At 36.4% G+C, this 22,544-nt stretch overlaps 1 protein-coding gene across 1 annotated transcript in view; it reads left to right on the top strand.

Moving 5' to 3' along the window:
- VAT1L (vesicle amine transport 1 like) overlaps positions 1-21,674 on the top strand; it is a 54,949-nt gene extending 33,275 nt beyond the window's left edge. Inside the window, 2 exon segments of the mRNA XM_068693538.1 lie at positions 16,494-16,577; positions 18,620-21,674. Coding sequence (XP_068549639.1) covers positions 16,494-16,577; positions 18,620-18,718 — 183 coding nt within the window. The 3' untranslated portion in view covers positions 18,719-21,674.
- The last annotated feature ends 870 nt before the right edge of the window (positions 21,675-22,544 follow it).

Below are 22,544 nucleotides of genomic sequence, written 5' to 3'. Positions count from 1 at the left end.
TTATATGCTGTTGATAGCAATGTAACATGACTATGATTTTATTAGAAGAGTGAGATAGGAAGAAGCAAGACAAGACTTCGATATGGGTCCATAATAATGCTTCAGATACGTGACATTAGCTGTGATTAGCACAAAATCAGGTTGGGTAAATGAGCTGTTTTAGCAAACCCATACTTCACTTGTCAAGTCAGTTAAATAAGTAAGCAGAAGTCAATTATTTTCAATTGCTATATATTATTAATAAACTACATGAAATTCAAGCTACATGAATGGAATCTAATTAAACAAGTAATTTATTTTAGTTCATTGCTTTCTTTTCTTTTTTTTTTTTTCTTTTCTTTACAGCTTCTGAAATTGTTTGCATTGTCTAGCCTGCTAGTTGAATACCTGTGTGTATAAACAAGCAATTTTGCCTTTTAGAGTCTTCAAAATGTTGCTTTATGCATGCAGAGAATATTCATACTAGACTATTCTTTAAATAGATAGATAACAAAAGATATATGATGCATATCTTCATTTCTCTGATGTCATGTAGCATAGTAGTGGAAAGATCATGGATCACCTTGAATTCTTTAATTTCCAGTTCTGTCCTTTAACAACCAAGCCCCTGGGCTGTGTCTTGGCATCCCTGAGAGCCTTTGTGATTCAAAGCATTTGTTGGGGCTCCAGTCTCAGAATTCTACCAAATCTCAGTCAGCTGTTTCATTGCAGGGAAACCAGATCTTAATGTTTTGGAATGAAGTAACAGACATGGAAAAGTATTTTGGTAATATTTCTGATGAACATAGGTTCTAACCTTTGTAACAGCAATATTTGAACACCGAATGAGACTAGTGTGAGACTAAAACACATTCAATTAACATAAACACAGCCCACAGCTACAGCACTTTTCTAATCTACTTTGTAAGTGCTGTGCTAAGAATTAATTACTTATGGAGATACAGAGGCCGAAAATACTTTTCTAGAAGCCATGAGACACTGGAAATTGAAAGTACAGTGGTGAGTCATGATACGTGTTTTTGGGTCAGGACAGATTGTCATTTCTATTTGCCCTTGTGTGCCACAGAGATAATAGCTTGCTGTAACTGCAGGCCGAAGGAAAACAACATGTAGACTCAGTTCCTGATGGATAATGTGAGGGAGGGAAAAAAAAGCACTCAGAGGAAAATAACATAGGAAGCATTGATAGATTCTGCTGAAGAAAATGTGCACTATTAAAGATAAACTAGTCACATGCTTCCAGTTAATTAAATTAGTAACAGGAGATTGTATACGGGTTAAACTAGTTTGTCACTTATTTGAGAAAATAAGAATGAACCTGTTAAATGGAGCAAGCTGCTGATTAATTATTGTGAAGAAGCAATATTTTACAAGAGTAGTCTGCTTACTGAAATACATTAGCTGGCTTTAAAGTAATAAATTGGCACACATTCCCTGTGTATTAAACTGACATACTGTACCCTTGCAAGGAAATAATGAGAGTCTTAGCTGAGGAGAGCTTTACCAAAGCAGAGTGGATATATTTAGACGTCAAGGACAGAACTATGAGAGATAAGAGTATTATTTCTTCTGTATTTATCTTGAGTGTTTGACTCAAACATGTTTGCTTTACAATTCACTTTTACTGTCTGTGTCATAGAATTTAAGCCATTCTCAAGAGTCAAGTATACAGGGTTTCATGGAGGCTTTTTCCTATTTGAAAACAATTTCTGGAATTTTTAATTTATGAAGTATTAGAGAACAAAAGCTGCATGTTTTATACCCTGATCTAAACGTGTGCTGCAATCCATTCCCTTTTATTTCTACTGAATAATGGCAATGAAACATCTGCCTGCCTTCTCTTACAAAAAGGTTGATTAAATATATACCAATACATTACATCCACCAGTAGAAATAATTTTAAATGGAATCTCATAGAAAGTTTCCTTTATCTTCTGCTCTGTAGAGTTGGTAACACCAACTCAGTGAGTGTTTTCTGTCACTCAGAGAACTGACTGTTGGATGCCATGGATGAAAAACTAAGTAAAATGCAGGTACCAAAGGGAAAAATATTAGACACTAAGTTTTCAAAGGCACATTCAGATGCTATATCATTCTTGTGTTGTACACCGTTAGTGTGCTTAGTTTAAGCTGCAAAGCCTATGAATGGAATCTAGGATTTTTCTGTGTCACAAAATTCCACTCACACTTCTTTGTTAATTAGTTCAGAAAGCAAGCTCTCAGTTGTTGAAGTTGAACTGGCATGGACTGCTCCTGTGAGAAATTCAGCTTTTCTCCCAGAGTATCATGAAGGAGCAATCTGATGTTTGTGTGAAGGTTTATTAGTGATTGTTCTCATTCTCTTGGAAACTTTTAGGTCTCTGTTCAAATTTTTGAAAAGTTTGTTTTCCCAGGTGATGAGGATTTTTTTAAAAACAAAACAACAAAAAATGAGTTAGATATACTGAAGTCGTCTAGTTGGTGATGTTGAGAGAGCTGAGAGATGTCGCCTTTGTTAGTGTGGCACAACGTAAAATACAAATAATTCAGTCTCCCCTTGCCTTTCAAAGCTTCCCGTTTTCAGACTAGGAAAAGAATCCCTGATGATTTCTTGTGAGGTTTGGGCCTCTGATTTGCAATAGATCTGACCAGTTTTTTTTTTTTTTTCCTGTAATCTATGAGTCTAATGCTTCATTGATTAAAGAATGCCTAGAAAGCTATCCAAGGACAGATAAAAAAGACTCAATAGGGGGTGGGAGATGAGAATAAAAGTACCTCTTTTTATTTAATTGTACTAGTCTACTTTGTTTGAAAACTACGTTTGAACTACGTTGCCAGCAGTGGTCCCTGTGGCCATTTTCCATGGCTGATAGTGACCAGAAAGATAAATAGAGCAGAAGAGATTGAAACGATTTGTGAGACTGCAAAATTACTATGGTAAGAAACATCAGTAGATAATATGCTTTCTGCATTTCAGTACATTTTAGCTCACATTTTTTCTGATTTTGTTCTTTTTTATTATTCTTATTATTTGGATGCTTGGCCTATGAAAAGATAAGGTAAACATAAGCTTTTAGCTGTAGTAGAGGATGTTTAGCTGTCAGTAGACATAAAAATTGTTGGTAATAGAAATAGGTATTTTTGGTTTTAGAAATGTCTTTCTAAAGGGAACATTCTAGCTTTTCTTCTAGGATCAGTTTATTAGTGTCTCTGTGTAGTAGTAGCTAAAGAAAAATTATTTCCATCAGCAAAACAAAATTTTTAAATAACTTTGTTAGTGAACAACAATCATTAATCAAGATGAACATTCTCACCTAATGAAAATGGCTCATAAATGCTTTTCAGTCATTTTAAACAAGGACAAATTTTAAAAGCAACATTACTCTTGGGCTTAAAGACATCTCTTAGAATAATATAATCCAATGCTGATGTTATAATTGAGAGTTTTATTTGGTATTGCAGTTTCATAATGATATTATTGCTCATGACAGATAATGATATAAATTAACACAAAGGGAGCAAAGCACATGTATTGTTGATATTAAAAGGTTTCCATATAAATAGCTTGCTGTGAGTGATTGAATGCAAAGATATTTTGTAGGGCAAATCCATATATTATGCTCACTGACTTAAAGAAAATCATGCTAAAAGGATGAGGATATGAGATCATAGTATAAGATCATCAATTGAGCAACTGACTTTCAGCTGTTCTGATTTTACTGAATATGCTGGATTGAAAATCAATGTTCAGTTTCTGAAAGTGGCATTAAAGTGCATGCATTTGAAAATGTAGACCATATGTGTAAGAAATTAGGCCTCAACTCATCACAGGCAACTCCAAATCTTTGTTTATATCCATTTGATTTAGTATAATAAAGTACAGTTTACTATGATAAAGTTTATTCCCTACAATCACCAAAAACCCACTAAAGAAGAATATGAATTTTACTATATGTTATGGTTAGAACCTGGGTAAAATATCCTAAAGATCTTAAACTTTCCTGAGGAGAATGGGCATAATCTTTCAGTTCTTTAGTGGAAGTAAAAAATAAATAAATATATTTTTTTCAATTCGAGTAGCATCCAGGATAACTATAAGAGTTCCCACAGTTAAGGCTATGCTATACTACAGTTAGCAAAATGTGTGTTATTGAAGTTCTTGCCTATTTTCCTGAACTGTAGCTAAAATACATGCCTTTTGCTTTGGCTTCCTTGCTATGAATTACATAGCATTTTGATTTCAGTCAGTGTAATGCTAAGCTGAATGAGCATTCACACATCGGCATTAAACTTGTAAGCTAAATCAATTTTTATATCAATCATGTACAATACTTACGCAGAGTTACCTTTAATATAGACTCCAAATGAGACATTTTTAACTGTGCCAAAAGAAATATTAACTAGTAAAGCAAATAGGACTGAAAAATACATTGTAAAACTCAACTGGTAAACAAAATAAATACCTTTCATCTTACCTAGATGAATGACTTCAATCTTACTGTAAACTGATATAGCTCAAACTGAGGATAAGCATGAGTCATACTGTCTAACATTACAACTGTATTACAATTTAATGTATCTGTGGTTTTTGGTTTTACTTAAGTAGAATTTTAATGAAGATATGGAGCAGCACACAATGGTCAGATCTGGCTTAGAGAGCTCCTTGAATAATGGAAAAATATGACAATGACTTATGAGTAATTAGATTTGCAATTCTCATGGTACTACTTTCTGAAACCGAAAAAATTTAAACAAGAAAACAAAGGAGAAATATTTTCTCATTTGGATCTTCAGAGACCTTTGGTATTTACCTTGATGAGATTCAAGAACCTACATAATTGGCTTACTGACTGGGGATGGATTTTATTGGAGAGAATCCATTGTTGTGAAAGAGTAGAGTTGTTTTTTGACATAGAATTAACGTGCTCTTGTAATCTGATCCTACTTGGTGGATTTGTGTATGAAGCTTCCCAGACTTTGGAAATGATAGTGTCAAGGCATTTTGTGATTACATCTTTATTGTCTAGAAGACTGAAAGTCTGCTGTATTTTGTAACCAGTAAGTTTAGTTCTCAAGTTTTGGAATATTTGATACCATAGTTCTGGAATAGACCACGATTTCTTCTCTATAGCAGTAATAAACAAATAATCAAACTTCCTCTGGATAAGCAGACAGAGGTACTACAGAAATTTCAATATTTTTTATTTTTTTTAACCATCCCATGTTGTGAAATAAGCTCAACATTAGAAAGGAAAGGTCTGAGGATTAAGGTCTTCAGGAGTAAACATACAGAAATCCCTTGAAATATTTATAAAATACGATGAAAAGTGATGCAAGTAACTGGTTTTGCGTTTGACTCCCAGTAAGAATTGTCCACCATTCGGGAAGAGTAGGAGAAGCAGCATATGTTTTCATGAGACAGTATCTTAGTACAAGGTTCAAGAAGTAGAAGAAAGCAACGTGTAGTCAACTATCCTTAATTACTGCAGGACAAAAAGAGACAGTCTTAAGTGTTGCTCAGAAAGTCTCTGCAGCAAAGAACTTAGTCCTTCTCATTTCAGTTATATTTTTGTGTAACTGTACATGCACAAAAGTGATAGAATTAGCATTGTTTCTTCATCAGCACATGTTCAAGAATCACATAATATTTTGCAAGCTGATTTTTATTTCTTTATTTATTTTATTTTATTTTTATTTTTTTTATTTTTTTTGCCAAAGTGGCAATGTTTGTGTCCATTTGTCCAGAGGCAGAGTAAGACATACATTGACTTGGAACACCTTGCAGCTAGTTCGTTGTCAGAGGCAATGCATAATATGGTGAAAAAGATTCTTTGGTCTCTGGAGAGTGTTCTGCAGATGTCTAGACAGGCTATGTGAAATGCTGTGGTTCTGGAAATATTTCAGACTTGGAGTTCTCATATGGCTATGAAACAATATAATTCCAGAAAGCCTGTCTCTGATCTTTCACTTGTGTGTGAAGAGAGATCTCTGTTTGCCAGATTCCCACAGAGAAGTAAGCAGACGGGATTGCTGCTGCAAGGCTGTGCAGAGGAAATCAACAACATTCACCTTCTGCAGTCTAGGCATTATAATTAGAAAGAAGACAATACACAAAGCAGTATGCTTATAATTAAGGGTGCATTTTCTGAGAGTGGTGGAGGGAGAGAGTTTAATGACTCTCTAACTCTTAGAACATGCTTATGTGAAAGAGAAAAAATGAGGCATATTTGTGGGTTGGTGCAGTTTTCCTCCAAATATTTTTTCAGAGATCACAAGGCTACATGGTTTAGGCAAAGGTTTAAAAACTGATGTGATAGAGCTTGATAATCAATAATAACATATCTATCTTTAATTGCTTAGCAATTAATGTCATAAATTATTTCCTGTCATAAATTGTGAAAACGTTGTGATGGAATACAGGAATACACCAAACTGAACTTGATCCATGAATTCTGTTTAGGCAGGGGACTGCTGTATCTTAACCAAATACAAAGGGTTTGTTTCTTTTGCCTGCAGCTGCCAAAGCTCCTTTGAAGCAAAAGGACTTTTCTAGTGTAAGAGCTGCTGCTGCTGCTGCAGACCAAACTTGACTCTTGCTGGAGTAGAATATGAACCACTTCACTTTTGAATATCCCAGAGTTCAGGAGTGGCTTGGGCATCCCTGTATGCACAGTTATTTGTAGCTTAGTGTAACATGTGCTCAGAATGGAGAAAGGGACCATAAAGCTGACCAGTTCTAAAATCCTTTATGTGGGGCTTTGATGTGCTTAAAGCCATCTCCCTAGTAAAATGTGGGACCATGCTGCCAGCAATCCCTAAGATTCAGGCAGCAGCTGGGAGTCTCACAGGTATATAGCAGCAAACAAAAGTGTATTGTAGTGTGTGGATCAGTGGGTATGGGGAGCTTTTAAACTTTATCACAATAGTTCTGTGTCCCTTCCACACAACACTGTGCTCATCTTCAGAGTGGCTTATCTCACCCTGGAGTTGATGTGACTGTATTTTGCTATCGACTAGATGGACTCCTGCAGAAGATTTGGGTTCAGGAGTTCTGGCTTTATTGCTGCTCCAAAAGAAATTCTACTGTCGGATCCCAAAAGCTTCATCTTGATTCACAAGATGTGGCTTTTCTTCTAGAGTGTGTTCTGGAGATTTTTTCACCAAATCACTACCCTTCAGAAGGCACCCTTGAATTTGAAAGTAATAAGGTAATTTTTTACTCTATTAATTGCTGTTGCAAAAAAGATTTCCTTCTTCAAGCATATCTTAATAACAAGTGATAATGAAAGAAGCTGCACTGGGTTAGTTCAAATCAATGTTTGCTTGCCTTCTCATTCTGCAGGCTTTTCTATAGTCTTTTATAAAACTACTTTTTCACATAGTCTTATAGAGATGTCCTTTCTATAGTACTATGCTTTTAACCAAAAGGGTAGTGTTTAACTCTTGAAGTCCTGAATACCCTCTGAGGTGTCCTAAATAGCATGAATTCTCTGTGTTTGGGGATCAAATTTCAAGGTCTTTACTCCTTGTTTACTGTGTAAGGAAACTCCCACCAAGCTGATAATCTAGACCCTGTTTAGTAGTTCTAAATATTTAATTTGATGTTGGTTCTGTCTTTTTTCTGCTTTATTCCTGTTGACTTCATAAGTAAAAGCTGGAAAGATTTGGCTCAGTTATTTTGTAATTACAAGACTTGAAATTTCTTTTTCTTTGAATTTCACTGAGGCAAAAACAAATACTCATTGACGTCAGCAGGAGCTTATAGGAATAAGGAAAGACTGAAAACAGTATGGTTCTGCAGCTGTAGCTCTCCATCTAAAAAATGTATAATGTTATAGAAATCTTCAGTAGCCGAGGGAGGACTTGAAGAGTCAGAATTTGCCTGTAGCGTCAGTTTTTATTCCTCTGACATTTTTCTCATCTTGGGTCTGGTTTAGTCTTGCTGCCATGGCAACATACAGTGAGGCTAAAAGGTATTCCAGAGAAAAGGTCTCTCCATGCTGACAGGCAGCAGAAGGGAGAAGAGGCCAGAGCTGCTCTGTACAGCTGTGAATAGCAATGGAGGAATGAAAGGGATTAAAAAATGGCTTTCTATTTGTATGCATACAGGCAAAACCATTGGTGCAAAAGTTCAGTGTAACAGCAAAAATCAGGTGAGTCATGAAAATGATTTTGGTTTCAGATGGATGCTAGCAGGATGATTGTGACTTGTTAGCTTTGTTGCAAGGAAACAGCCCGGGTTATCTTCCTCCTGTGTCTGTTCTCTTACCAGGTCAGCAGCATTGCTAACTTCTTACACGTTTGGTGGTATCTCTGTTTTCCCCATGTTTTTTCAATGTGAATTGGGCCCCAAATACCTTAAGATCGATGTGTCTTTCTGAGTGTGGTCAGTCCTCAATTTCCATGTTAAAAACTGTCTGTGTTCACTATGGGCAGGAATGGTGCCTATTCAAAATCCTGTAAATATTACACTTTTTTTTTTTTTTTTTTTTTTTTTTTTTTGTAACAGTCTTGCAAGATGCTGCATACCCTCAAGCACCAGGCAGAACAAAAAGGATTTGAGAGGTCTCTTTAGAATTAGTGCTAGTATTAGAATTAGTAACAGAGGAGAATCTGCCCAGGAAAGAAGACAGTCCAGGCCAATTGCAGATGTGGGTTTTCCAGCCCCCCATGTACCTAACTCCCATGCAAATGGATAATTGGCACAAAGTTTCCAAGAGGATTTTGTCACAGCAGTTAGGTTAGCAGAGCACTAGAAGCACTTTTCTCCTGGCTGTTCTGCTGCCCATCTAGATGTAGAGCTTAGCAGCATGGTGTGGTGGTGGGCTTTGGTACTAGGTTAAAGGTTGGGATAGATGATCTGAGAGGTCTTTTCAAACCTGAATGATTCTATGATTCTGTGACTTATGGTGCAAGCAGAATATTCCTATCATGAATAGAATACAGATTGTTCCTGTGAAAATCTGTTGTGGACTGTACAGGTTATTCCACTCACCCCCAAATAAAATAATTCCTCCCTGCAAATGGATGTTTTTGTCTGAATAACTCAGAGCAATTGTCAGTAATTGCACCCAAACAGTTTTTCTTCAAAAGCTTGTAGAGAAGACTTAGCCTGAGAAAGTATTGCAAACCAATATAGAAAAAATGAAGCTTAAAAAGGTCAGCATTTTTCCCAGTGAAATACTATTTTATCATGTTGCATAAACATGAGAGAGACATTTTGAGATTAGTGAGGAGGAGGAAATACACCAGCAAAACAATAGGACTAAATTTTGACAGATGTCACTTTGAGGAGTAGGCAGACACAGTGATTACTGCAGAGGAGCCCAGTGACTGCTCACCATGTGTGCATCCCCGGGGGGCATCCAGGGAGCATGTTCTGCCCCTTGGTTAGCCCAAGCCAGTTACCAGGGCTGTGGCAAGTGCAGCCTAAAAGGGAGGTTTACTTTTTTCCTCTGTGCACTCTGTGCCCTAACACACTGGTAAAATCTGCATGGAGTAGTATACCAACCAGTTCACTTCCCTAAGAGCAGCTAGCAAGCTAAAAAGCTATTGTCCTTAGCTGCTTAGGTTTCTTCCCTTCCACAGACTAAAGCTAAACAAACATAATCCAGAAGACACAAACTACATACAGTTTTTCTTTGGATGGACTGCTGTGTTCAGGAAAAAATGCCCTATATGCCAATGACATGAAAGCAAACTCTTCTGGTCTGAGAAGAGTTTCTGCAATTATAATGCAGCTCACAGTTCATATTAAAGAGAGCATAGCTTTATAATAGACCACAGCAGTAAGTCTAATAAAAATGATCTTGCCTTATGACTCTAATGAAAGATGTAGTATTAAAGCTTTGCTTATGGGGTAGCTCAGCTAGAACAGACTGCAGCATGCATCTTTTTCTTCATTACTGCATACAAATGATGCTTAAATATTATTGATATCGGTGTTTGTAATTCTAATGGAGATAGCTCTGGGCTCATTGAAATAGTGGCTCTTATGAACAGCAAAAGAACAGAACCAGACTTAAAATGAAAAATGGGCACATTTTTAATTCAGATTATTCTTTCATAAATCTGAACAAGATTTGGATCATTACCTGTGACACTTGGGTTGCCAAAGTAACCTTGACTAGCCAGCTGATGTTTGCACACCGCGTGACACTATCACCATGGAGATCCCGTCCATGTGATTTTGCAGACATGATGTAGTTGCAGGCTCCTCAGACACGTGACAGTGATATAGAGAGGAATTAATTAGGGGTAAGGAATGCTTTTGCAGTCAGCTCTTCTCCCTGTCAGAGAGCAAGCCTGCACAGATGTACCGTGGAAGCTAAATTTCCTATTGTTTTAGCTGTATATAAGAAAGTAGGGTGAGAGCACTAAGAGGAAGCTCTCCTGGCTTTCACAAAGGGAATTCTGAATTCTCTTAACAGCAAGTTCATGCTCTGCTGAGATCAGAGGAGTGGTCACAAAGTACTGATCCATGCAAAAAATGTGTTTGAAGGATAATACTCATTTACAGAATGTGTGTTCAGGGAATTGAAGCCTGTTGAACACGGGTAATGTTCTTTTATCAGCTGAGACTTTCAGCCTCTCCCAATACCTGCCTTCCTCGTGCACGTGCAACCTAGAGATGTCAGGGAAATTACACCAATGGGACAAGGAATGAAATTTTTTCCCATAGACAGAATATTCCAAATTTTCCTCAAAAACTAGCTGCCATTGTGTGCTTTCCTTTCCACCATTTACCAGACCTCACAGTAGAACTCCAAAGTATATTTTGGGCCTATTCTGCAGAACATCACCAAATTAAGGACTGATGAATGTTAGAAAGATTCCTTGAGATAATCTAATATCTGTTATCTTTTCCTGGATGTACAGCCAACTTACTTCTGAACCAAGGCTTCTCATTTTAAATTCTAGTATATGCCTAGTATGTTCAGACAATTATCTAAATCTCTTTGTTATTTCCTGCATTTCTTTTATTTGGCCCCTACGTTACTGCTCTTTATTTCTGTTCTGAACTTGAAAGTTGACAATAGAGGTTGTTTGTTTTTTTTTAAATAGACAAACAAAACCAAAACCAGACAAACTTCAGAGAAAAGATGTGATTCTGTTTCTGATGATTAAGTAGGCGATATCTGTGATCCCTCCTTTCTTGCGATGTTCTTTGGAGAACAGAATTAAGAGAGCCCCTGAATAAGGATATTTTGCTTTTGCAAAATAGTTTGTGCCACCTCTTTTCTTTGTCTGTGAAATTGGCTGTACAATGCCAAATGGTTATACAGTGCCGTCCTTATTGATGTGTAGTACAGCTGTGATTGGCAGGCTGGGCTATGGGCAGGTGAGGGCTCCGTGGACATGAGGTGCACACCCCTAAGAAGACACAGTCCCTCCTTCAGAAGCTGTCCAAGACCCAAGGATTGCGGGACCATGCAGTAACAAATGACTGTGGCATCTGTGACCTGCTTTTCAAATCATCAGCTGGTTTCAGCCTCTTAGATGCCCACCAAAAGAGACTTAGGAAGAGTTTGAGGGGTATAGTGACACTGCCAATTTGGGGATTACTATTCAGAATCACTAAAGCAGCCGCTTTGGAGATGTCTTTGTTGGACAATCTCCTGCGTTTACACAAAACGCAGTACAGGAAAAAAATATGTGGGCAGTTAAAGTAATGGATTTCAATGGATGAGGGCACTATTTCAGGGCTAGAGTGGAACAGTCATGACATGCTGGAAGGCTTGGACGTTTTCAATACATAAATGGAGGACAAAAGGTGGTTCTTTGAGGTGGTGTGTGGAAATAAATAGTGATATTGAACCTAGAGGTGTGGAACTAATGAGAGGTAAAAAATACAGCTGTAGATCATAGACTAAATTGATGCTGTGCCCATCTGGAAGTGAGGGATGTTTGTTTGGGTACCCCTTTGTTTGGGTACTGGTCACCTTGTTTACAACATATGGTGATATAGAGGGTAGACCGATTGGTGAGTAGGGTAGATTACATTGAGATGATTGAACTACTGTTGTGGCATGGATGAAATTTGTACCTTTGGCATAAGATTCTTTACCCGTCCATAGTATGGCCTACCAAAAGGAGAAAAGAAGGATTCATTTATTGTAAGTAGAAATCATGTCATATATTTCAGGGAAACCTACTGTCAGTAGAGAGGCCCAAGAAAATAAAGTATACAGTCCTCTGCCACGATCCTTCAAACATGCTGGAGTGAAAGGTTAAGGAAGAAGCCCGCAAAGATGAAACTGTGATCATGTAGATGGCAGTTTGAGCAATAAACTGGGCTAAACCTCAAGGAGTTAAAAGAATATCCATTCTTCTACTTCAGTGTCTTTCAATTCTCAGTTTTGTTTTCCTAAAATAAATGTATAACTTCACTAAAAATGTTGATAGAATTTATACTACAGAGCTGGATAGAGCCAAATTTGCAAATGGATCGTATATAGAACATTCTCTGAGCAGTCACATGAAGGCATTTCTGCCCTTCCTCTTCTACCAAGGTCTGTTGGCAGTAATTGTTGCTCTTCTCAGTGTGGTACACAATACAGTTGGACAGAAATGGCTCTAATCCAAGAGAAGCTCTGAGATCCCAGCCATAATATCCCCTCAGGAAAATATACATGAATTGGCTTTGTCACAGCAGGCTATCTTTGCCAGCTTTGTCATTTTTATCCTGTGTTTGTATCAAGACTTCTCTGAAGAATTCGGTTTGGGCATTGGTAGCATAACATCTCTTTAAACGTGCAGGTATGTGTTAATAGATTAAAATTTTCTAAGAAATGGGAAAGCTGCTCAATTGCCTATAATGCTAACACAATGCAATGGTTCTGTACGTTCCCAGTTAAGCTCTATATACTGTATATTCTGTATATACTGGGTCCAGCAGAATCGTATGAGTAAGGAGCAGAAGGATGGTTCATAGAACTCAGAAAGCATGTAGCACATGGGGAGTTTAATGGTAAATGGGAATTTTGAATTTTCTTACAGGGCATGGTAAGCATGTCTTGCAAAGGACCTCGAGGTACATTAGTTTAGTCTGTCTAGGCTGTTGGTTTTTTTTGTATTACAGATGACCTCATTATTGCATAGGTCTTAATTTCCAGATTTATTGTCATTGCTGAAAAATATCCAAATGAGGTTATATAACATATCCATGGCCGTGCCATTTGTTTAGCTGAAAGGGATGGGAGAAACACACTTTTTCAAAATTGTTTCTTCAATTATAAAAGGATATTCCCTAAAGCAAATGCAAATTATTTCCAACTGGGTTAGAAAATTCCTATTCCTGTGTTTATTATTATTTTCCATTAGACTGAACAGATAGTGAAAGCTAATTCTGCTCTAGAGAATGTTTAAAAAAACAATATGTCAACCTAAAGTAGTATTGATGCAAAAGTGCATTTGAGGGAAAAGGCAAACTTGGGATTCCTTTTACTTCTCCGTTGCTATTAATCATTTTCCTCTACTACTGCCTAGGAGGGTTTATGTTTGATTCATGGAACAGTGTATGGCTGTGCAGCATTATGTTTTTTTTTTGTTTGTTTTTCAGCGATAGGTTTGCCAGCTTTCTTTACATACATAAATAACACAAAGTTGCAAGCATTTTCCAATTGTCCACTAATGTGTAAAAACAGTTCTGATTTCAGTGCAGAGCTCTATGATATATATTGTGTGTAGTTGGTGCCTCTCAAGTCTTAAATCCGTAGTTCAGCATTAGTTTAGACACAAATGCTATAAGGACTGAGTTACACTCATTGGACAATAGAATTTTTGTCCTTTATTCCAATGGATACTCTTTAAACTTGTAAGCATTCCCTTGCACTATTTCCAATCTGAGTCCTCTGCTGATGGTACTGCATAAGAAGAAATTGAATTAACTCATCCAGTCCCTTTGAATCTCAACCATTCTGTGATTCTGTGATTTAGAAAAAGTCTGATTCATTTACTTTGATTTGAACTGACAAATGTAAATATCAACCAATATAGAACAATTGGTGAAAAGTAATGTAGGGACACACTGACACACTTCTTTAAGAAGAAGGAAGCCTTTTTGATCCTTGCTACTGGAAGGGATACCTTTTTTGAAGTAAACCTCAGTCACTTTAGTGAATTTCCATTAAATTTCAGGGCTACCACATGCCTCACTGTGCTACTGACTAAACCTGGAGTATTTTCCTAAGTGCAGGGGTGATCCACCTTCCTCATGGGTAATGGACAAACATTCAGACACAGACTTAGCCCAAGCTTCGTACCACACTCCAGGAAAGGCAGACTATGCTGAGCTCTTAAATATTCACATGGAAAAGCAAATGATTTTATAGTCTAAGTAGAACAACTTAAACCTTAACCATACTTGCTTAGTAAAGAAGGTTTTTTATGTTCTCTCTTCTCTATAGTGGAAGAGGGAATGTTTTTTTATATTCAGGCACATTGGGGAAACAAGTACTTAAAATCTTGGTTGAATAAGTGGACTGTTAGCAGCCATAAACTTTAAAACAGAAAAATGACTCATTTATGAAATAGCTCGTGGTGTTGCACTAGTACAAAATTTGACTAACAGGGTAAGAGAGTTGCAAATGATGCTAAAGTATACAGATGTTGTATCAGCTCTTCAACCTTTTAAATATTTTAATAGTTTCATCTGGATCCTATAGTCACTATTATGGTTAAAAATCTTATTGTTCCCTTTTCCTCTGCCTGCTGTTTGCATTTGCAAGCTACTTACAAGTGTTCTGGAAACAACTGAACCTTTCTCCAGAGTCTTAAACTTGATACTGTGCATGTGAAAAATGCAGGGAAAGCACATTTTCTGAGATTTGCCTTGCTAACTGTGATATGGTAGAGATTAAAATAATGTTGTATGCTTTGCTTTCTACATGATGTCATGGTAATAAATTTCAAAGATCGGCAAATGTATTTGCCGATGTCTCCAGTTTTGTCTTATCTGTGAAGGTTATTTGTGCCATGCTGTACACTCCTGAAAGCTTGATTTGGCTAATAAGATTTGTTATATATATATATATGTGTGTGTATATAGCTTCAGAGTTTCTTTTGGATATTCTTGAAAGAATATTGTCCATATTGCAGAACAATTCTTATAGGATAGGATAATCAGGAATTGTTTATGTGGTAACATAACTTAATAAAAGTTATTGTTGTGGTATACATTCAGAGGTCAACCTTCTATCCAGTAGGATTCATAGGACAGGGTTCTCTCAGGTTAATTTGCAATTATTGCCTAAGTCAGAAAGTCTTTTTTTTTTTTTTTTTAGCGCAATTTTTCTTTTGTTCTAGCAGATCTTTTTAAGTCTGGTATTTACTAATTGAGTGAACCACTTGGCAAAATTAAGGTTATAATATTGAGTTCACTGCAGCCAGCTTTTAAAATAAGGCTGACAGATGGTAAAGACATTTTGTGCCCAGCATCCATTAAATTTAATTGAAACTTGAAAGCCATATTTGCTTAGTATCTTTAAACATCTCATACCACTTTCTGTATTGGACATTTGATAATGATTTTGGGTGCCTGGACCCCAGTTCAAGCTTTTAAATATATTGTGAGACCCACATGTTCCCAAGTCAGCATGTTTTTCAAACTTTTATGCCATTATTCTTAAAATATTCAATAAAACTATGTCACAGATGGCAGATCCTATTAACATAAAATTCTTTCTTGTCTCAACATACCCTGTTATGCCAGCAAAAAATTATGTGATGAGGATATGAAACAAGCCTTTATGTGTACATTTTCAATTCCTGAGGTTTCCCACTATAATAGTGAGAAACACACACACAATTTCAGTTCATCAACACTGAGCCCCCATGAGTTCTAAAACTTCCCATGTAAAAATAGGTTCCTCTCCAGAGCATTAGTAAAAAGAAGTTTTTGTTCCTTTCTTGCATGTGCTAATTGCTGCCAGCTGTTGAATGTCTAGTGGTATTGGTAAGACACTACTTTAAAAAAAATATATATATATTCGGCAGAAAAAAAGGTAAAAAATACAGACTTAATGCAATTATAACCAAAGTATTTCATTAATCACAGCCACTGCCTGGACATGCCGTTCTCTCTATAGGAAGACAGAAGATACTAATTGGCCATCCCAGGTCAATTAGAAAAAACATTTTATATTTTCAGTGAAAGTAAAACTTCTTCACAAATACCATGCAAAGAAAAAACAAATGAATCTAACCAAACCCTGTAAAGATTAACTCCCTGAGCCTCTATTTCTGTGTAGCTCAGCTTTTGTATTACAATACCATTGTGCACACACTACATTATTCAGGAACTACCATTAAGACCTGCATCCCATATTGGCAAACACAATACAAAAATCAAGCTTTAAAAAATCATTAAAAAACTAATATTAATTTTGTTAAAGCAGCTGATTGAGTGGCATTGCTCATTATGTGCCTTAAACATTCTCTTTTTGGAAGAACAGAATTCAGTCTTTTCGATCAATGTGTGCCTGTAAATTATCAATAGCTTATCTTTCTTTCAGGTGAAGGAGGCTATGCAGAGAATCCATGACCGAGGTAATATAGGAAAACTAATTCTGGACGTGGAGAAAGCACCCACTCCCCTGGTGAGTGCAAAGCACTACTTACATGGCATACAGTCACACCAGGTGAAGTGTGGTAATGACCTTTGGAGAAATACCCTTCACGATTTTTTTTTGTGTAATGTTTTCTTCTAAATTCTAAATAGAACCAATAATAATAATTTATATTTTTAACTCAAGATAAAACGCAGTCGTAATTCTTCCAGTCCCAGCTGTTAATTTTCTATGCAGTATGGCTGTCTGCCTCACTGAAAAAGTGTCTGCAAGTCTTAAATCAAGATAAAACTGCCACATCTATTTTTGTCCCTGTGACAGAAAACAAATACACATTTCATGAAATACAAAATTCCTGTCTTAAAAAGTGGATGGAACAGAAAAAGACACGATCAATATTACTTTGGTGTATAAACATAGAAGTGCTTTCTGATTACCATACAAAAGTCAGGCAATACCTTTGGTAGGAATTTATTTTACTTCTCTGACAATCTATGAAGTATAATATCTAAACACTTTATTTTGGAAATGTTCTGAAGCAGGATAGTTGTGATGGAGCTCTGTTCCACTGCTCTTGAAGTGTTTGACATGTTAGTGAAATATTACAGAGAGCTATTGTGAAGGAAAGACATGCCCACGCCTAAGTCTTGGCTCATGATGTGGAAAAAAAACAGTAAAAAAGGTAATGAAAAATTGACTTCAAATGGACACTGAAGTATGAAGTTTGCTTTCAGACCTGAAATATCTCCTGTTTTGAAAGAACAGAAAAGAACCTGGAGTTACAGTTAAGCTCTTGCTCACTTTTACTCCGAAATTGGCCCCAAATCCCCTACAAGATCCCTGCAAGGAAAAGGGAGGCTTTGGGGACCTCACATATGGAAGTTAGGCATTATTTTGTGGCTGAGTTGCATCTTAAAACTGTAAAGATAATCCCTAACACAACATTAATACATTCATTCTGTCTGTTCTCTTACTATTGTACATTCACAATAGCCATTGGCTAGAAGGTGAGAACAAATCTGTTACACTCCCATGAAAGGGTGTTAATTAAAGATATGGGTAAGTTCAGAGCATTGCTTTTTTTTTTTTTTTCTATTAAAATCAGGTTCTCTTTGAGATTTTTATTTTTATTTCCAGCAAAGGCTAATAGTACTGAAACAGGGAAGGTACAATTTGACTGCATTTCTCATTAAGAAATAAATTTAATGATTGTGAAATAGTTGTAGGGTAATACAAGAATCTTCTTGTGTCCTAAGAGATAATGTTAGTGTATAACCATCACCTCTCCAGTAAACCAGACTCTTCTTGTGCCACCCGATAAAAGTTAAACTGATGAAGTGAAGTACAAGAGAGTCTTGCACCTTTACAGCTTGTAATAGATATTCTCATATAAAAAATATGATGTTCTCCTTAAGTGCTGTCATGAACTACTAATTTCTGCAGTTGTCTACCATTTGTACAGGCATCTTCAATCAAATAAGGAAATGCAGTTTCTCCTCACTCATGTATCCAAGCTATGCACTCTGTCAGTAGATTGGTATATTCTCCCATTTTAAGGCATATCCCCTGCCTTAAAGTTTGTCATTATTTTTTGTATTAAGCAGTCACTCTCTTAGTTTTCATGACACCATGCCTCATGTGGAACTGGATCCTATCCAAGAGCTTCATTAAAGAACCATATTACCTATTTCTGGAAGAGCAAATGCAGAAGAATTTGCAAAACAGAGGTTCCATGCATTTTGTGGACTTCCTACACAGTTGAATTTTCTTTCTGAGAGCCTTAATACTATTTTGCTACAAGTATGCAGATCAAAGTTCACTTCTGCAATTGTCCTAAAAACCAGCTTTTGGTCACATAGTATAGCTGTAATCCATGAGGTAACAATTTAACATTTTAGCTGAAAGCAATATAGTGCCAAAAAAAGTTTTGCCCAGACAGAACATTTGTTTTATTGTTGCATCCCTGTCTGCTTTCATTTTTAAAGTCACTTTTTCAGGTGAATCAAACTTAAATAAGACTAGATAAAGCAATGTGATAGATGCTCTGATTTTCTTCATCTTTCATCCTTCAGATGGCCAATGACAGCACAGAGACGAGTGAGGCTGGAGAAGAGGAAGAAGACCACGAAGGGGACAACGAGAATAAAGAGCGCATGCCATTCATCCAGTAGCAGCCAGAGGTGATGGAAGCAGAAAGATTGTTTAAGCAGAAGGGAACAAGACTGGGAAATCTATTCTGTGCATCAGTGAACAAATGCTGTAGTACAGTGTGTGTTGTATTTGTCTGCAGTCAGCTGAGCTATGAGCTGTTGATCATTGTTGTTTTGAACTCAAGTGCCATTCTCATCCAGTGCAGTATTATAACATTCCTGTGTAATACCCACTTTCCCTGTAGGAGTCCCATGGATTTTTGTTTCAGATTAAAAGCCTCATTAATTTACTGTGTAATTTTAGATGGGCATCTTTCTCATGCAGATTCCAACACTTTGCATAAAGTTATTTGAAGGGGGCGGGTGGTATTTTTTTTTGCCAGTTAACAACCACAGTAACAACAGAAATCCCCCACATGCTGTCTGGAAAATTTTTCTAAATGGAGAGAGGATTTTAAGTTTGTGGATTTTCAGTGTTAAAATAGTTTTCCTTTTATGAACCACAGATAAAAGTTGCAAAAAAAAAAAGAAAAAAAGATGAGGTTATTTTCCTTTATCATGCTTCCTCATCTTGTAAGCAATCTGATCTTCATTTTCAAAAATACCTCATTTAGAATTGTGGAATCTGAAATCGTGCAAGAAATCATTAATTGAGAGACTTTAATTAGTATTGTATAATCATGCTAATCGTCAGCAGCAGTAAACACTTCATTCAAAGTGCCAGCTACCCTGCTTTTCTGTTGATCTCCTGAGTTATTGCCCCATATGTTCTAGGCAAAGAAAGGTCAGGGAACCGCTCTTTTTAGACCTTGAACAATTAGCATTGTTACTGACAGTTCAACAACATCTTCTGCTTAGGACACATTGACTCATCTGTGTTTAAAATCCAGAATATTTTTAAATTACATTTCTAAATCCTATCAGTAAGGATCACTCTTCAGTATGTGGGAAGAAATTTATTGGCAGAGTTTATTACTCTGAAATCAGTATGTATTGATCAACTGTCGAGCTAGAGCTGAACTCTTACAGCAGTTAACCCTTTAAAAAATTACTTGTACACCTTAATCCCATCAGAAATTACACACAGGGTAACTTTATCTAGGTGAATAATTCCATTAAAAGCTCTGCTCCATATGTACAGTTATGTTTGTGATTATTTGAAGGATCAAGTGTTCAAAGACCAGCTAGTCTATCTACCTCCCACTAGTGGAAACTATGTCTATACATGACAAAAGTAAATATTTTTCCTCGTCTTTCACCTATCTAAGCAGCAGCTACTCAGGTCCTCAGTGGTCTTGTTAAAATAATTATTTTAAAATGACTGCAACCACCTTTAGTAGAAATGCTAAAGAATACCAGAGACCTTGTATAATGCCATGTATCTTTGAATTAATATATTTTTAGCAAAACTAAGTATTTCTCCAGGCATGGCTAGTTGTTCACCTAAATCTACAAGTATCTAATAGTGATAGAAGTTTAAAAATAATGTAGAAAAGAGAAGTTGGAGAGCTTCTCAGACGTTTCTCAATGTGACAGGAATTGTGAGTCTGGATGACTTTTATATGTGGTTTTAGGGGACTCTCTCTGGTTCTGTTTTGTTTTTTGTTTGTTTAATATTTGCTGCCTGAATATTAATGTCCATCTCCTTACACTGTGCTCATGAAGTTGCTGTTCTAATACTAGATAATTGTGCAGAACGGTCATTCTGAATAAGTTTCCCTTGAGTTAAACAAATTCAAAAATAACAAGAAGAAATAACTGTGGAGAAAAATGTCAAAAAAGCTTTTGTTGAGATATTAGTTAAAAACAACAACAAAGGGATTTCTATAGATGTTGATGCAGAACTTCATTATAGTTGATTTTCTTTTCATGTTAGACTTATCTACACTTCCAGTGCCATATCAGACCCAAACAGGAACTCTACACACAGAAAATATATATATTCAGTGAGAGTTTTTCATGTTTTGGGATTGCCAATTGAGCTTTTAAGAAAGGCCATTAAGTTTTCACAATTCATAAGCTGACAACAGTAGGAAACATGCCCAATTTTGTTTTGTAGTTAGTGTAATGATGTTGTCCTGCAACAAACCTTAACATAACTAGGAGCTTTGATTTGACGCCAAAGTGAGCAATATTGCTGGTGACCTTTCAGCTGGCAGTAAAGTGGCATTCTCAAGGCCTTAAATTAGTAGGGCAAGCAGAATAGCAAATCCATTCTTCTGTTATAAACCACAGTATGGTTGGCTCTACAGTTAAATTTCCCTTCAAGATATATAGAGATGGGTGGTCATGGCCACAGACATCATAGGGACAACAATCAAATGGAATCATTTTGGCTATTTCTTTCTGGTTTTGTTAGCAAGGCAAAAATACTCTTCATGCTAATTCATACCAATTTTAGGGCCATTTTCTGATCAGCAGAATGTCAGGTAATTGCAGTGAGTACAAAGGAGTACTTTGAGATCTACCTAAGCACTACACAGATTAGTATTGCAATCACTAAGCTAAACTCTACTCTGTGTTTTCCTGGTGTTAATACGGTGTATATGAATGTTACTACTGAAATGAATGGAAAGTTTTCAGGTACTTGTTCTGGAAGCTAGCAGAATTTGGCCCATGAGCCCTAAATACTAGAATACCACAAACAGGTTTGAAGTGGTAGAGGGCATGCTATACAAAATGATGGTGAGACTGTTGTTACTGAACGCGTCTTATTGCAAGAGAAAAGAAGGTTCGTGTTTACTACTAACACTGTTAAAAAATTCGAAGACAATTGGATAGTTTCTTCAAGTGAAACAAAGTATTTCTCAATTTGCCTTAAAGGAACTGTGAAAGCTTCTCTTTAACTTAAGCCTGATTGAAGTGAACTGAAACACTGTTTAACTGTATTTGTTGCTTTAGAGCTTTTGTTATATTGTGCCTACAAAGCAAATTATGTTTACATAAAAATATAAATAAAATATTGAGCATAGCATTATCCATGGCTTACATGTTTTATTATAATACAGTGTTCACATTAGGGAACTGACTTGGAATTGGTTAAGAGGAAAATCTGAGGTCTCATTTTCTGTTTTGGTCACTGAGGGATAAACAGAGATTTATTTTTCTTTATTACAGAGTACATCAAGGTTATTAAAATGGCTGAGTGTGCTACTTTACAGAACATTAACAATTTAGTACAAAATGTTAAATGTTACAATCTAAAAACTTCAAAACATTTTATAGGCACCATTTATGAAGTGTTCAGTGAAGAGTATTATTTTGATAAGGGTAAAAACTAATATCCAGAATTTTTACACTCAGATTGCACTGGGATAAGGCTTGAATATACAAGTTATTCTCGGAGTGAAAGTTCCTTGTAGAAGTCAAGGTTCCCTAAGGAAATTATCTTAAACACCAGATCCAGACAGCCTCCACCAAATGAGCTGATAGAAAGCACAAGGACATGAATCTAAAATCCTGCTGTCCCTGGGTATTGGGTTTACTTAACTCAGAGCTGCAAGGAGGTGGTTCAATTCACATGGGATCTAGGATTACCTCTCCTGAAGACAGTTCTTACACTGTTTCTTTCAGAGAACTGGTTATGGTTACCATACCTTACAGGTAATCTCAAGCTTATACTTGAGTACGTCTTTAGAGATCTCCCTGCATGAAAGGAAGAAATGGTTCAATGAACTTCAGTTTAATATCTGAACAAAGAGAAAATGTTAGCTTTGGCTAATTCCTGTCATGCCAGACTTGTTCTAAAGCCTATATCCCTGGAAAATCTCACTTCAGTAGTTACTGGATCTGCCCTATAAAAAAGGCATTTCGAAATCTAAAAGCACGCATGAAAAGATGCTGATTG

Source organism: Anas acuta, chromosome 10 (genome assembly GCF_963932015.1).
Source record: "Anas acuta chromosome 10, bAnaAcu1.1, whole genome shotgun sequence".
Classification (NCBI taxonomy): Eukaryota; Metazoa; Chordata; class Aves; order Anseriformes; family Anatidae; genus Anas; species Anas acuta.
Note: the sequence above shows the minus strand (reverse complement) of the source record. Positions and strands in the feature narration are given on the sequence as shown.